We start from the raw sequence: 18,129 nt of genomic DNA on the forward strand, positions 1-18,129 counted from the left end.
GTGTCCACTTCTTGCTGGTTGCAAATGTGCCTGAATGATTGCAATAAATTTCACGACTATGACCTGTAACACAATTCGGTATAATTCACATTTAGTTGAATGTAAAATGTAAATACGAAAGAGAAAGTGATTTTTGAGTAATTTATAAGTGACCCTAAAAGTCAGTTCTAAAAGAATGGTTTCAAAAATGATTTGTTCTAGCCAGGGATGGCGGCGCGTGCTTGTAATCCCAGCATTCAGGAGGCTGAGACAGGAGAATCACAGTTCGCAGCCAGCCTCAGCTACTTACACCCTTTGTAAATCAGTGAGACCCTATACAAAATAAAGAATAAAAAATAGGGCTAGGGGTGTAGCTTGGAGGTAGAATGCCCCTGGGTTCCACCCCCAGTACTGAAAAAAAAAAATTTTGTTCTAGAGCCGCATCATAGGGTTGAATATTTAACTTGCCAAATTATTGCTTCCAAGGATAATGTTCATTTGGGTTATTGTTTAAATTGTATCTCCATTTTCTTGTTTGTTTGTTTTTGTTTCTTTGAGACAGTATCTTGCTAAGTTGTTGAGGTCTCACTAAGTTGCCAAGGCTGGCCTCAAGTCCTTGAGCCTCCCGTCACCGTCTCCTAAGTGCTGGGGATTGCAAGCATGCGCCACCACGCTCAGCTCATCTTCATTCTTTGCAATCACAATTTGTATTGGGATCTCATGAATAATAGAGAGACTTGTTTATTGCTCTATAAGGTCAATAAAATACTGACTTTGTAGTCATACTGTATGAATTTAATACTAGCTCTACCAGCTTCTAGTTATTACAGACAAGTTCCACATTCTGCGTGCCTCAGTTTCCCCATCTGTAAAATGAGGGTAATGATAGTGCCTACCTCAGGGATTCTTACTAGGAGCAAATGAGATTATGTATTAAAATGCTTAGAATAATGTCTGGCACAGGAAAAAGACTCGCTGTGCTGGGAGTAAAAGAATTCTATGGCAGGGTATTTGTCACTGGGAACCCTCAGGAACTCGGGGCATCAGTAGAACATTTGAAAGGTTAAAGACATTGCAAGGTTCCAGGAATTGTTCAAGACAACCATAAAAAAGACATCTGAAGGCAATATGTATTAATTACCCTCAAAGCAAGAGAACCAGCCAACAAATGCCTTCGACATTCAAATAAGAGAGAAAGATCACTTCTACTAACAGCAATTCAAAATAATATGTGGTAGAATTTTTGTTTTTTAAATGCCCCATTTCAATTACAATGAAATTGAAATCTATACCCATAAATTGCCAATTTTGACATACTAAACTGCAAAGCATAGGACTACAGTACACAGTACTGATGCTGAGCTTCGATTAGATGCCGTGAGAGGGAGCCTTCTGAAATAGAGAGGCCTGTCTATGTGTATGCAGGAAGCCACCCTTTATATGTCTCCACCACCCTCTGATCTCTCGCACTCTTTTTTTAATTTTTTTTTTGGTGGTACTGGGGTTCCTGGAAGCCCTTCTACTTCTGGGCTACACTCCCAGACCTATTTTTTATATATATTTTTATTTGGAAATAGGGTCTCTTAAGCCAGCGCAGCTGGCTCCGAACCTGCGCGATCCTCCTGTCTCCGCCTCCCAAGTGCGGGGATTACAAGCGTGCGCCACCCCGCCCGTCTCTCTCGCACTCTTGACCAAGTCCTTTTATAGGTGTGTGTAGTGCAAATTTATAATTGAGAAATTTTTTTGACATCTCTATCATTGTGGATATTTTTTCCTGACACGATCATGCATTTATCAAATGTCTAAATTCAATCAACAAATATTAACAGCTGACCTCTGCAACATGACTATGCCTTTCAAATGTAGCAGTAGTTTTCTGAAATATAACTAACTATTAACCCCAGGACCGTGAAGCTGCGTTTAGAAGCAGACAAAGTAATTTTCAAGTCTGACCCTTGGAAAGTGGTAAGAAAAGACCTAAAACCTTTCTCCTTTTTCCCTTCTAGTTGGCCCGCCACAATAAGCTGTTACAGCAGATGCTCAAACCAGGATTGGATCCAGACGAAGGAGATGAAGCCTTAAAATATTATGCCAACCACACCGCTCAGATCGAGGTAACCATCTACTATCTCCTGAAGGGACCAGCTGTGAAAAATAGGTTTACTTTCCATTTGAGACCATTCTCATGTATTTTCGTAGAGCAATGGGACAGCATTGAGTGATCTTTAAAAAAATTATGTACTAAAAAGATGAGGTATAAGAAATCGAATTTAATATCTTTCAGAGTTGTCTTTCTTTTTTTCTTCATAAGAACTATATGTAAACTTTCTCCTGAAATTGAGTTGTTTTGTTGCTGCTTTTCAGTCATAGAAACAATCCTTGCAGAACAGAGATGTTTTAGAGACAATATAATTATTATATAAGCCATGACTCAAGAAAATATCTTTTTGAAAAACTGTGGAAGGCTTATTACAGTAAAGATCTGTGTATCTTAAGAAAGTATTCAAAAGTATTGAAGCCAGGCGTGGTGGCACATGCTTGTAATCCCAACATTTGGGAGGCAGAGACAGGAAGATCATGGAGAGCTGAGTGTGTAGCTTGAAGGTAGAATGCCCCTGGGTTCCATCCCCAGTACCGAAAAAAAAAAAAAAAAAAAAAAAAAATGTATTGAAAGCATTGGTAGATACCAAAAAATTTTCAAATTGCTCTCAGCAACTTGGGCTGGTTTAACAGTTGCCATTTGCAGGTCACAGCGATTGACCCCTCACCCCTCAAATCCGACTTCTTCATGGCTATTGCAGTTCAGGAGGTGTGGGGCTAGATGGCTTAACTTATGTGCTGGAGACCCATCTGGCTGTCACGAACTAGCTATGTATCCTTTTGACACTAGTCCGCAGAACTAATCAGGCTGAAGCGAGCAGAGTGGTTGGTGCTTGTCGGTCCCGCCTTACATGCATACATTCATTCATTTTGCCAGATACTTTCTAATCTTCAGCAGAACGCAGGAGAGGCATTGTTGCTTTCAGGGCATGGGATCATTATGCCCTACTGTTTACTCTCGCCAAGCCTTTGGAATTTAAGAGCATTACCACTTTGTGTCAGGGGAATGGATTCCTTGCTTGCATTTGTAAGCATAAACAGTACCGCAGCTTTAGAGTTAGGCTTGACCTGCTGCAACCCAGGAGCTGGACCAGCAGCCAGAGCACTGCCTGCTGCACCTGCCGCTTAGGAACCCGGAGGCTGGCCAAGTCGGAAAGAATCGATGCAACATGAGAGACCATCAAGCCAGGAGGGCCCTACGGAAGGTCCTAGAAGCGAAAGCACAAAGTGAGGCTGTGAGAAGATCGGGAGTAGGAGGTAGAGAGGGCAGAGGAGAGCGAGGGGTTCGGTTAATGCCTGGGAGAGGCGGGAGCTGCGGTTGGAGGCCTCTTTACTGAGTCCCAACAAAGAGGGGTGAGTTAGCTGCAAATACACACTTCAGATATGTTTACTGAGCACTCACTTTCTACCAGTTCGTGCATAGAGAAGGTAATTCTGTGTAGTAAGTGTATAAAGAAAGGGCTGGAGAAACAAAGAGGAAACAGCAATGGATCGTGCCTGAAGAACTTCTGGATAAGTCAGGCTGCCAAATAAGAATACACTAGAGACTGAAGCAGGGTGTGGTGGCATATGCCTGTGATCTCAGCACTTGGGAGGCGGAGGCAGGAGGATCGCGCAGGTTCGAAGCCAGTTGCACTGGCTTAAGAGACCCTGTTTCCAAATAAAAAGTATAAAATAGGTCTGGGAGTGTAGCCCGAAGGTAGAAGGGCTTCCAGGAACCCAGTATCACACACACAAAAATAAATAAATAAACAAACAAACAAAATAAAAAAGACTGGGGGTGTAGTTCAGAAGTAGAACATACCTGGATACTATTCCTAGTACCACACACACACAAAGAATATATTTAATATTGAACACAAGGGAATTCAGATAAATGAGGAGAGAGAGCAGTAGAATAGTGGAAGGAGATTGGGGGAGGGGAAAGGATTTGAGGAAGGGAACATTCAAATAACACTGTGTCTCTAAGCGAAGGTATCACTGCCAATCTCACTAACAGGCACAGGGAGGGAAGCGGGAGGTGGGGTGGGATGTAGGGGGAAACACGCTAAGCCTGTGTGCACTTATAAATGTAGCATTTTGAATCTATCATATATAATTACAATGAAAAGTGTGAAAATATATTAAAGATTGAGTACAAGTTTTGCAGGAAGGGGACAGCTCTTCTCAGAAGATCTCTCTGGTTGCTGTTTGGAGAAAGGTTTGGAAGGAGAATAGGGTAGTGCCAGGCATGGTGGCACATGCCTGTCATCCCGGCACTTGGGAGGCTGAGACAAGGAGAATTACAGGTTTGAGGACAGCCTTAGCAGTATTGAGATCTTGTTAGCTCCATGTGTAAGTACCCAACTTGTCCCCAACTCTAGTTAGGGACCAATCTCAATTATCTTTGTATTCCTCAATCTGAACAGTGTCTGGATCATAACTCCAATAATTGATATTATTGAGAATAACAACTTGCCTGTAAACTACAGATTTAACAACCTTAGGAAAGGAAATGGGTCTATGTCTGATTGTCCATCCAAGATAGAATTGCCCCGCAGTGCCAGGCATGGTGGCACGCTTGTAATACCAACATTTGGGAGGCTGAGACAGAAGGATCCGGGTTTGCACACAGCCTCAGCTACTTAGTGAGGCTCTTTGCAACTCAGTGAGACCCTGTTTCAAAAATATAAAATAAAAAATAGGGTCGGGGGTATAGCTTGGAGGTAGAATGCCTCTGGGTTCCATCCCCAGTAGCACAAAAAAAAAAAAAAAAAAAGAATTGCCCTGTAGTGACCCTTCATCTGTTGAAATTCTTACTGCAATAGAGATTTCACTTCTTCAAAGGGAAACTGATTTAATTTGGAATGACTCTAACGATCAGGAAGGTTTTTCTTAAACGGAGTTCACCCAGGCCCATTTTAACACTGAGCCTCATTCAGGATGCCTGCGCCTCCTCAACGTGACCACTTGGCTCTAGCTTTGAAAGAACCATCACCATCAAGATTCCTAAACCTCAAGCTCTGAATTCCCCAAAGCTCCCCACCTAAAGATTAAATAAGTATTTCTTGAAACATGTGTGGGAGAAATGAACCGTATTTAGCTTTTTGTAGTTGACACATTCCCATTTCCTTCAGCAATCCCTCTGGTTTGTCAATGCCCTTCGTAAAATGGGACAACCAGAATTAAATATGACATGTCGTAAAGGTACTGAATAGCTTGGCTTATAATAATCAAGACTCAATTTTCTTTCACTCACTCTGAGATTTTTTTAAAAAAATATTTGACACTATTGGACCAAGTAAGCTTTTGAAAATATTTCTCTATGCTTGCCTACCAAACCGAATAGGTTTAGTTATTTTATGTAATTGACTTTTTTAACCCACGTGCAAGAAGTTTTGCTTAGTGCTATTAAATTTCATCTTGTTCACTTTATAACAGTATTCTAGTATGTCGTTTGAATATATAACATATCATTTAAGATGTCTTCAGCTACAAGTTTGACAGAAAGTCACCCTAGCAATTATTGAAACAATAAAATACTATTTTATCTTATGGGTGGTGTAGAGATACAAGTAGTTCTACAATTGATTCAGACTCCAAGGCTTTTCTACTTTCTGCTAGTTTCCTTATAATGCGGGTGCTATCTTACCTCACAGTTGCAAAATGGCTGCCCAGAGTTTCAAGCATCATACACTGATACCACTTTTTATTCCAAACAAAATAAAGAGGGCATAGGCAAAAAAGAACGTTGTTTTTGATTATTTGGATTTGGCTATTATTATTTTGCTTGACACATGTGACTCTCTGCCTTTATCAGAAAGCAAAATATTTCCTAGAAGCCCTCCTCTCCTGAGAGATTTCTTGTTTTGTCTCCTTTTCCAGAACTACTCACGTACCACTACCACCACACCATTCCATGGCAAAGGGAGGTAAACTTTCTATTCCGGATTAAGACCAACCCCTTATTAATTTCTAAGGGATTGAACATTGAAATTTAGGTTGTACAAACCCTTGTTGCATAGAGAAACTGTATGGAAATATTCAGCCTATTCCTTAGTCTAAAGTCAAATGATCACAAAGGCCAAATAAGGAAGGTTCAAAATAATTAATATCTACATATGGATCTATGCTTGAATGGCTGTTGTATCTACAAAAGTATCTTTGGCCGTGAATAGGAGAACAGTTTAGTGGTACAAGACAACTTTCTTTGTAGCATTCGGGGCACACACTATATCATTTGTTACCCACAGACCTTCTCAGGAAGAACAGGGTAAGAATGAGACACAGAGACCCCCAGTGCCAGGTTTCAGGCAATCCAGCCAGTCGCTTGCTCATCTAAGCTCTCTGCTGTACTTCATGAAAATAAAAAATGGGTATGGGTGGCAGAAATTTAATGCTAACTCAAGGAGAATGAAAGATAGATTTTTCTTATATATCAGAGTATGGTATTATGACATACTTGTCTATTGCTCTTACTTAAGGAGGAATACAAAGTACAGTAAAGGCCTATTTTAGATATTTCAGGCCGGCACCTATTTTTCATAACTGGATTCATAAAATAGAAGTATTGACTCATTATAAAAAGCTAGGCATAATGGCATACCTGGTAAACCTAGTACTTGAGAGGCTGAGACAGGAGGATCACAGTTTTAGTGAGGACTTCAGAAATTTAGTGAGGCCCTGCTTCAAACTAAAGAAATAAATGCAACAGTGGCTTAATCCCCAGTGCTAAAAATTTACATGAATGAATGAATGAATGGACAAATAAATAAATACAAAACTAGTACAAGACCAAGGCATGCAAAAGGTTAAAAATGAATACCAATTAATGTTTTCAGATTGTTCGGCATGACAGAACCATGGAGCAGATCGTTTTTCCGGTCCCCAACATATGTGAATTCCTGACGCGAGAATCCAAGTGCCGTGTGTTCAATATGACTGAGAGAGACGAACAAGGAAGCAAAGTGAACGACTTTTTCCAGCAAGCAGAGGATCTCTACAACGAAATGAATTGGCAGAAGAAAATCAGGAGTGCGTAGGACACATCGAGAGGGGTGGTTTCGCGCATCGCGGTAGATAAATTGGTACCTAGGGGATACACGATGCCAATCCATCTAAATCGCTTTTTAATTTCTTGCCAATCTGATGTCACCGACATCACTGATAGGCTTAGGAGTGTAAGCTCGGTCTACAAGTGGAGCCGGGACACCTGCGGCTTAGTGAAAACAGAAATCCCTGGCTAATCACATCGCCTGTTACTGATGAGCCGAAGTTTTAAATGCATGTTACAAAATGTGAGGCTGCAGCTGTTGTTCCAGTCATTGGACAGCTGCAGGTTTGAAGTGTGTGCCCGGCCCCACTGGCCTTGATAACCAGTGAGTGGGCTGGGGAGAGGTCGGCTCTTCCTCCATTGTCCTGCGGGTGAGCGGGTTGTCCCATGTTTTTCTGAGCGTCGTTCTTTCTTTTAACATATTTTTACCTCTCCACATCAGATAAGCTAGAGATCTCAATAGCTCTGTATTCAAAGGGAGCAAATGTTATAATTTTATAATTAAAAATCATCATAATACATTTGTCATAAATAATAATGCTTATCTCTGGTCTCCATTGTATTTGGGAACACTGATTTTTAATATTTAAAAGCCTTTAAATTTTGAATAAATTTTAATTTACTTTCCCAGATAAAGGATATTATGAGTTTTTCCACAAAAAAATTGACATTGGGGAACTCTTCATTAAGTCTTTTTTGTCTTTTGAAGAAATTTCCCGACAAGTCAGGCTTATGTTCTCAATACTTTTTTTTTTTTTTTTTGGTACTGTTGATTAAACTCAGAATTGTTCTACCTCTGAGCTACACCCTATTTCTTTTTATTTTTTTATTTTGAAACAAGGTCTCACTAAATTGCTAAGGCTGACCTCAGACCTACTGTCCTCCAGTTTCAGCCTCCCGAATACTGGGATTATGGACATGTGCTACTGCATCTGGCTTTAATACCTATTTCAACATGGTTCATCTTTCTCTTTTTCTAGGAACTTTAATGAGAACAACTTACAAATTTGAGTTTACCTTGAGAAATAATCATCTTTGGTTGTGTCATACAATAGAATATTTTTTAAAAGTCAATAAAGAAATTGCTCTTCCATAGCATTTTATGGTATAAAATCTAACAGAATTCAGTGAAATTTTGGGGTATCTACAACATATGTAAAGCTGTAATAATTTTGCTTGAGACATTTGACTCCTTGACCAAAAAGTAAATTGAATGATGAACTAGTTCCAGGGGTCAATGGTTTTTAAAATAATAAGAAGTCTTATTTATAAAAAGCAAAATTATTTTTAATGTACATTGTACTCTAAAAGTTGGAAACAGCTCATTTATTAGGTTATAGGCAGAATCTAATTTATTCAATGAATGAAGTAAGGATTTGTTATTACAAATATAACAATCATCATCTAATCTTAAGATAACAATCACCTTCTAATTTTATCTTAGTATTCTTTTAAAATGTGAGGACTCCTTGTTCAGAAATGATGGAGATACAGATGCTTATAATTTATGATGCATTAGTCAGTGAAATGCCATGGCGCACTGTAGGTCTTCTGGGGTAGAATATTCTATTCCAAGACAGGAAAAACAAGATGGACCGAGGGAGGTGTCGTTTGTAAGTAAACCGCAGCCTGTAGATTGAGATTCACAGGATGCAGCTGAGAAGTTATTTGAAAATTGACATACCTTCCCCCACCATTAACTCCAATATTTTAATCCTATTGTTAAGATATAAAAAGTTAGAGAACAGACGACACCTGAAGGAGTCACGTGGGTTCTCAGGGCCGGCTAATGAGTTGGGCTCCTGTTCAAACTTACAGTGTTGCATGTCAGATTGATTCCTTAGGGGAGGAGAAAGAACTGATGTTCAGTTGATATATTTAGCGGATGTACTTACTAATCCACCTCTGATGACAGACATGGAGTCCCTTTTCTAAAAATGTCTAGCAAAGCTTCTTTAACTTATTAAAAGCTCCCATTATAGATCTCATTTCCTTTTGCTGTTTCAAACCTAACAAGTTATTAGGAAGCATTATTGTTTAAAATGTAGATAACATTAGAACTCCCTAGTTGCCAGAAAATGGTACTATGCCTCAGCGTCGTTTCAAAATCCCCGGTAACTACAGACGGTGTCATAGAAATTTTCATTAGAAATATATGTGCTAGCCGGGCGTGGTGGCACATGCTTATAATCCCATCATTTGGGAGGCTGAGACAGGAGGATCGCAGTTTGTGGACAGCCTCAGCTACTATTTAATGAGGCCCTTTGAACTCAGGAAGACCCTGTTTCAAAAAATAAAAAGACTGGAAAAAAAAACAGGGCTGGGATTGTAGCTCGGAGGTAGAATGCCCTTGGGTTCCATCCCCACTACTGCATATATGTATGTGTGTGTGTGCTAGGTAAGTTGTTTGTTTATGTTGATGTTTATGTTTATGTTTAAGGCATAAGAGTGGGGCCAATTTATCAATATTAATAAATCGTATGGCAGATGTATACCATTCTGTTAAAGGGGGCCCCAGACAACTGCTTAAGATTCCTTCCCCCTAATCCTCTCTGGGGTTAAGGTAGAGATAATTATTATAAAGTCACCTTTTGTTTTCTTGGATTTTATTTGTCCGTTTTTTGCAAGCACTGGGGATTGAACCCAGGAGTGCTCTACCCTCTACCACTGAGCTACACCCCCAGCCCTTGAGACAGGGCCTCCCTAAGTGGCCCAGGTTGGTCTTTAACTTGTGATCATTCCGCCTCAGCCTCCTGAGCTGCACCTGCCCCTGGCCAGAATCACCTTTTCTGACCATCATTAATAACTGCACGATTATTCATCCTTCTGCAGCCATTTACATGTAAACTGGCTAAAGGATAAAGCAAGAAATGAAATAGAAAACTCCCTTGTGGTCATGATTATCTCTATAAACTTTCTAAAATAAGCCATGCTCAATATTTATTTAAATATGCTTTTAAAATAGTTTACAAAAATGCATTTAGTACAGGATTATTTGTCTTCAATGTACTGTTGGGCTCATGGATCCAAGTCAAAAGTAATCTTGTGTTCTGTCCTTGCCCTGTTGCTTCCCAGATAACCCTGCCCTGTTCTGGTTCTCGAGGCACATCTCTCTGTGGGGCAGCATATCCTTCAACCTGGCCGTGTTCATCAACCTGGCCGTCGCTCTCTTCTACCCCTTTGGGGATGACGGGGATGAAGGCAAGTGCTCGTCTCTTTAAATGATAAGCGTCTTGAAGTTCTAAAAACCAATACTCCGAATAAATTAACTACCTGGGGCTTCAGAAATGAGGAAGCTTTCCTTGTTAATAGGTGAAATAGGTTCTTATATTCATTGGAAGTAAAGTATGAAAGTAAATATAGAGTAGTCAGAAAACTGTGATCAATAGAAATATTATTTTACAGAAAGCATAGCTATTAGAGCTGTATTATATACTGGAAAATGAAGTGATGAAAAATGTCATTATGTCTGCTTAATTATTATGATCCAAAGCATTTTTATACTGTATTATCTCGATTATGTAAATGAGTCTTATGTTGCAATATTGTAATTGTTTTAAATAATGACATATATTTTGCTCTCTTCATTTTCTGTCTTGTCTAAGGGTTTTGTAATGAATATGCATATACTGTAAAATTATTTTTAATTATATAATACCATATCATGGATAATAAATAGAAAACTAAATATTTATAATCTCAGCTTTAAAGGCACAGAATAAGACAGAATATACTAATAGAAAATAAAGGGAAGATGGCGACGGAGAAAAGCGGGGCTTGCGAGCCCCGCTAACAACCAATCTCTATTACCACAAAATCAGCGCCTTTCATAGCCAGAAAATACCATCAGCAGAGAAACAAAAAATGTAAATACAAGGGACAGAGAAAAAGAGGGCTGGAAAAAAGAGACACCAGAAAGAAACCAGACTGCAGTGCTGCAGCCGGAGCCGCTGCGCGAAGCGGCGTGCGCCATCTTCCCTTGTAGCACCAGGCTCCAGAGAGGAGGGGAACTCAGAACGGAGCTCAGAGCCGCAGAGGACATACGCCGGCCTCACGGCCGAGGACGCAGCAGCAGCACCTTACTGCCAGCGGCAGCGGCGAGTTCACCTGACGGCACCAGACCAACTCACTCAACAGCCCACCAGGCTCCAGAGAGGAAAGGCAGACAGCGAGCCAAGGGGAGCCGCTGCGGATCAGCCGGGTGGGATTCGGCAGATTTCTCGGTGCAAGGAGCATCTAAAACTCCCAGGGGCTGGGCTCAACACACCCTGCAGGGACTCAGAGCGGAGCTCAAAAACAGAAAAGAAGGCCAGGTGTGGTGGCGCATGCTTGTAATCCCCGCGCTTGGGAGGCGGAGACAGGAGGAAGCCAGCCGCGCTGGCGTAAGAGACCCTGTTTCAAAAATATAAAATAGGTCAGGGAGTGTAGCTCAGAGGTAGAAGGGCTTCCAGGAACCCCAGTACCACCAAAAAAAGAAAAGAAAAGAAAAGAAAAAAACAGAAAAGAAATACACCAGCCTCATGGCTGAGGGAGTAGCAGCAGCGCTATATTGTCACCGGCAGCGGCAGCAGCAAATTCACCGAGTCCACTACAGCTCCATCTGCGCACTCAACAACAGTGAGTCAAATTGTGGCCCCTAGAGGAGAAATCCCAGTACTGTACTCCCAGGGACTTGACCCAGTGGGGGAGTGGGGGTGGCAGAGATATCACACCATAGGAGAACACCCAACCTGGCATCCCCCATGGTCTAAAGCAGCCTCGATTGACTCCCTGGGTCTGAGACTCTGTGATATAACCCAGTAAAGGAGTAGTGGGGACTGAGATACCATAGACTTGAGATCCAGAGCACCTTAAGTGAAATCGTAGTGACCCAAGGGAAGAACCCAGAGAAGGCACAAACTTCCGAAATCATGGGAAAGAGGAATAACAATGGAGCAATGAATGCCCACAACCCCACAACATCAGAACCTGATAAAACAGAAACCCAGAGATTTCTAGAAGATCAAATCAGGAAAATAACTGTAGAAATAATAGAGGTGTTTTGAAAAGAATTCAGAGAGAGCCAAAAAGAAATAAAGGATGCAATTAATGAAGTAAAGGCCTCAATTCAAAGTACAAACAACCGATTAGACCACATGGAGAATAGAATCTCGCTATTAGAAGATGATCATTCAAAAAATGAACGCATAGTTTCTAATTTAGAAAAAAATATCTGACAGCAGGAATCTGACATTGAAGAAATATGGGCCCATTTTAAGAGAGCTAACCTAAGAATAATTGGAATAGAGGAGGGAAAAGAAGGTGAAACCAAAGGGATCAACAATCTCTTCAAGGAAGTAATAGAAAAATTTCCAAACATAGAGCAAGAGGTTGATACACAGGTCCAGGAAACTTATAGAACTCCCTTTAGACAGGATCGGAGAAGAGGATCCCCACGCCACATAATTGTCAAAATGACCAATGTGGAAGCCAAGCAGAGAATCTTAAAGGCAACAAAAACAAAGGGCCAAGTGACATTCAGAGGCAAATCAATTAGAATCACTCCAGACTTCCCAAACCAAGTCATGAGAGCCAGAAGGGCTTGGAGTAACATATTCCAAACTCTGAAAGAAAACAACTTCCAGCCAAAAATTTCCTACCCAGCAAAACTTTCTATCAAATTAGATGGGGAAATAAGAAGCTTCCACGACAAACAGAAACTGAAGGAATTTATGTCTTCAAAACCAGCACTAGAGAAAATACTCAAAGAGATTAACTACAAAGAAGAAATAGGTAACACACACCAGAACCAGAGAAACAAGATTTTCCATCCAACAGACAACTAAGATTAGTTATCTGTGGAGATTCATTATTTATGTTAGTCTTTTACCTATCTCTAAATTGTATTGTTTGCTTTTATTGTTGTTAATTTTTAGGATTTCTAGTTGGAATATTAATATACCTTCAGATATAGCATTTGGAAATATTTTATCCCATTCTATCAGTAACTTTTAACTCCGTTTACATTGTTCATTGTTTTTGGATATTTTTTTTATTTTTTAGGGAGTTTGTTTACCCTTCTGTTGCCTGTGCCATTGAAACCATATCCAAGAAATAACTGCCAATTTCAATGTTGTGAGGTTTTATGACCCAGATTTTCTTCTAAAAGTTTATAGTCTTAATATTTATTTATTTATTTATTTATTTATTTATTTATTTATTTATTTTTTGGTGGTACTGGGGTTCCTGGAAGCCCTTCTACCTCCGGGCTACACTCCCAGGCCTATTTTTTATACTTTTTTATTTGGAAACAGAGTCTCCTAAGCCAGTGCCCGCGGCTGGCTTCGAACCTGCGCGATCCTCCTGTCTCTGCCTCCCATGCGCGGGGATTACAAGCATGCGCCACCACGCCCGGCTATAGTCTTAATATTTATATTTAGGTTTTTTATCTATTTTGAGTTAATATTTGTATATGGTGTTAGGTAAGGGTCCAATTTCATTCTTTTTCATGTAATTATTATTTTTCAACAATATTTAGTTAAAAGATTACTATTTCTTACACCAAATGTTCATGGAAACCTTGTCAAAAATAACATGACAATATATGGAAGAATTTATCTCTAGGCTTTTATTTAACTTCAGTGGTTTATATATCTGCCTTTAGAACAGTACTACACTGTTTCAATTATTGTAGCTTTATATGGTTTGAAATCAGAAAATATACATCTTCTAGCTTTGTTCTTCTTCGAGATTGTTTTGGGTATCTAGAGTCCATATTCCATATCAGGATAGATTTTTTTCTGAAAAATAAATAAATGTATGATAGTTTCACCTAAAAAAAAAGAAAAAATATTCTTTGGTAAGAAAGAAAGCAAAAAGAAATACTGAAATATTATCGTTAAGTCATCAAAAGCTTGGTATCAGACAAATGAAACTGTTATGTGAGATTATCATCGTTAATATTGGATAAATTGCTATAATACTAGATGTCAACCACTAAGCCAAGCATGGGAAGGAGGGATGGGGAGGGAACGGGTTGGGGATCGGGTAGGGGCTAACTGGGCAATGTGTGGATGTATGTCTACAAAAGTATTATCTTTATACCATTATGATGTATGAATACAGTGCACCAATTAAAAAAATAGAAAAAAATACATAAAATAAATAAAATAAAATAAAAGATTCTAATTCTACCCTTATTACACCATTGCGAATAATTTTAACTTTCCTGTATCTTTTAATAAAATGATATAAAATGTAAAAAAAAGAAAATAAAGGATATTAGCTATGACATTAATATTGTTAAACTAATATTGCATAAGGTTTTACAAAGGCAAAGGAGAGGGAAATTATACTCTTTTCAATTAAATACAGTAGAAATATGCTGAGGGGTAGGACTTAGGAAACTATGTTTTGTTTAAGTTGGCAGAGTACATGGGAAAATATAAGCATGAGATAGAGTCAGGGAAATACCTTTGGAATGAGCACTGTTGCAAGGTAAATAGCACACTAGCACAGGAGGCCAGGTGGGAAGGTGCTACCAAGAGAGCAACAGGTATTTGAGCCTACTTCAGATCAGTTAGAGGTGGACAGGAACATAAATGGGAGTCCACAAGTAGTTTTCTTATTTTGCAAGTCCATGACAAGTAACACAGATTCTTTACCTGCAACTTGAGTGGTCATAAAAAAGTTTGCTCTTTTGGGAGGCTTGCTAATGATAGGACAGTATTTGGTAACGGAATGGGTGCATGTGTTAAATATCAGTGGAGAATGTAGCCAATATTTGGTTATCTCTTGTGCTCCAGGATGGGGAAACAGCTTTCTCTTTTGTACTTCTTTAGTGATGGTCTTGGCACAGAACAATGTAACTCGTATGAAGAGAGATGCCCAGCATGAACTTATAAATTAATACCAGCTACATGTAGAAGACTGAGTATAGAGGGCAGAAACCAAGTCTGTAGGAGCTTAAAGTCTTAGAGATGGAGACAATTTTGTCAGTCATCTAATATCAAATCTCCATTTGACAGAGGAAGAGATAGAAGCCCAGAGAGGCAAAATATGGCAGATCTCAAAGTGGAAGACTCTTGCAGGGTTTGGGGGCACAGGCCTGTAATCCCAGTATTTGGGAGGCTAACACAGGAGGATTGCAGGTTCAAGACCTCAGTAACTTAGACTCTCAGCAACCAGCAAGACCCTATTTCAAAAAAAAAAAAAAAAAGTAAATAGGGCTGAGATATAGCTTAGAGGTAGAATGTTCCTGGGTTCAGTCCCCACAGTACCAAACCATACCAACCAACCAACCAACCAAAATTCAGAGTAGAAAGCTAAACCTTTTGTTTCTAATCTAGAGTCTTTCTTCAGGGGTGACTGGATTAGAAGCATAGATCTAGCAGGTGCTCCTTCATGCATGATCTGATTTTTCCCTGGATTCATTTCAGGGTGGCCCTCACTTGGCCACCAGAGACAAGGTGGGCAGCCGCTACTGCCACCTATTGCACATGAAATATGGTGGTAATGGGAAATGCCACCTGCTTGTTGTTCCTTACCCATTCAGGAGAAAGCAGAACACCTGATGCATTTTTAATACTGACCTGACTAGTAGTTAGAACATTGCTATTGACAATAGTAACAGCAGCTGACATTGTTTATCATTTAGACTGGGTCAGGCGAAACGCTAGGTACTTTACATACACGGTTTCACTTAACCTTTCTGACAAACCTTCATTCTGTGGATGAAGAAGCTGAGGTTTTAGATTGGCCTAATAATTCAGAGTCTAAAGGTACCTGTTTTTAAATAGGCTTACCAGATGTTGCTGATATGCCTAGTCTTTGAAAAAGGATTTTAAAACTTTGAGTATAGGAGGACTTGGAGTCAGTCTCCTGCCTCCAAAAGAAACAGAACTAACAAACACAAGACAAGAAAAATGGTGCCCTACCTTCAGGTGCAATGCAAGCTTTACTCTTGAAAAAGGACTCTGGAATAGAAACAAATGGTAGTAACCAGTCTACTCGGAGGCTCAGCCTCAAAATACCTGAGTGTGGGGGTTTGGCATTTCAGAGGGAAGGAACGACATAGAACCCCAAGATGTGTTTGGGCTGTCAGATTCTAGTCTGGATGAGTTGTTTAATTTTAACTCTACAAATAAGGTTAAAGGTTTGCCCAGGGCTAGCTCAGTCTCTAAATCTGGGCTTTGCACTCTACACAGCTAAGAAGGCTGAGGAAAGGAGGCCAGGCCTGATAAGTACACTGGGCCATCAGCACTGTCTGGAGAAGGGAACTTCTGTGCTGCTGGGTGAGAGAGCTTTGATACTAGGGTTTTTCAAACAGGCTGAATGACTACTGCCTGCGAGCACTTTGAAGTCATTTAAAGATAGATTATATGACCATTAAAATGCCTCTAAGAAGCGCTTAAAAATAATGGGGGGTAGCATATAAGAACACAGGACTGAACTGGAAAGGCCTCCCTATAGCCAAATCTGAGAGAATAGTTGTTGACAGCAACATAAATACAGAATAAAACAAGAATCCAGGAATCCACATTGACAGCAAGGGAAGCTGTCTTTATAATAATATTCCAGTTAATAAGATACAGAAGGAATGATGGAAGTGGAGAATCGCCATTTTACAGACATCACAAGTAGTGAGAAACATCAGTAGATGCTAAAATTAAGGGGTGGTTGATTGTATGACAAAAATATTAAAACAGGACATTGACATATTATTAAAGTATCTTCTCACAATGTACTTACCAAGAACAAAAGGGAAAGTAGTGACTTCGGAAAAGGTTTTTTTTGTGAGTGTGTGTGTGTGTGTGTCTGTGTGTGTGTGTGTGTCTGTGTGTGTTACTGGTGATACAACCCAGTGGCCTTCTACCTCTGGGCTATACCCCCAACCCTATTTTTCATTTGAAAACAGGGTCTCATAAGTTGCTGAGGGCCCCACTAAGTTGCTGAGACTGACTTTGAACCTGTGATCCTTCTGTCTCAGCCTCCCAAGTCCTGGAATTATAGGCATGTACCACCATGCCTGGCTAAGCAATGATTTTATTTTTATTTATTTATTTATTTTATTTATTTTTTGTGGGTGTGGGAATGGAACTCAGGGGCATTTGACCTCTGAGCTACACCCCCAACCCTATTTTTTATTCTTCATTTTGAAACAGGGTCTCACTAAGTTGCGGTGGGCCTCACTAAGTAGCTGAGGCTGCCCATGAACCGCAATCCTCCGGTCTCAGCCTCCCGAATGCAGGGATTACAAGTGTGTGCCAGCACGCCCAGCTTAAGTAATGATTTTAAAGTGGAGAAATCACTTTAACTAAGTAACTTAGCCAGTAATGAGGCACAGAAACACCATAGCTTCCCATACAATGCACTAACAGGGATGTAACATTATTTGCCAAAAATAAAAAAACTGAGGAATTCTCAGTCAAACTTCAAATAAGGGACATTTTATAAAATAATTGGCCAGTATGCCTCAGATGTATTAGGCTTACTAAACACAAAGATTAAAGAACTGTCAGAACTAAGACTAAAGAAATGTGACAACTAAATGCAATGTGTGATTCTGGCTTAGAAAAAGGACATTAATTGGGCAATTGACCAACTTTGGTTAGACATATAAGATAAAAATGACCTATCAGTGTTGATTTCTTGATAGTGATCATTGTAATGTGGTTCAGTAGAGTGTTGACATTTGGGGAATCTAGGTGAAGGAAATATGGGATTCTTTGGGTATTATTTTCTCAACTGTTATATAAGACATAAGGAGTTTTAAAATAAAGTGTAAAAAAAATATATTGTACCCAATCCTGAGGTTCCATAATTCTGGACATAAACGTTTATCATGAAATCACCTAGTAAATCTTGAGCCAAAGAAAACCCTCTGGTTAGCATGTGCCTCCCTTTCCAACCCCAGACCGTAAGAGCTGCTGTTTCAGGCCACAGAGACTAAGGCGGCAGTGAGGGCTGGGGGCTGGTACAGGGAGTGGGCCGCCTGTGCTTTCTCCATGTGTATTTTCCAGCCTGATTACCCCTGAACT

At 39.9% G+C, this 18,129-nt stretch overlaps 1 protein-coding gene across 4 annotated transcripts in view; it reads left to right on the top strand.

Annotated features, from left to right (window-relative positions):
- The window catches only part of ITPR2 (inositol 1,4,5-trisphosphate receptor type 2), a gene marked incomplete at both ends in the record, with an annotated part of 551,977 nt that overhangs the window by 434,198 nt on the left and 99,650 nt on the right, over positions 1–18,129 (top strand). For all 4 annotated transcript variants that reach the window (XM_080705463.1, XM_080705466.1, XM_080705464.1 and 1 more), the window contains 3 exons: positions 1,986–2,093; positions 6,900–7,092; positions 10,187–10,312. In XM_080705463.1, the coding sequence (XP_080561589.1) occupies positions 1,986–2,093; positions 6,900–7,092; positions 10,187–10,312 (427 nt within the window). The remainder of the gene's footprint in view (positions 1–1,985; positions 2,094–6,899; positions 7,093–10,186; positions 10,313–18,129) is intronic.

Source organism: Muscardinus avellanarius, assembly GCF_963383645.1.
Source record: "Muscardinus avellanarius genome assembly, chromosome: 11".
NCBI lineage: Eukaryota > Metazoa > Chordata > Mammalia > Rodentia > Gliridae > Muscardinus > Muscardinus avellanarius.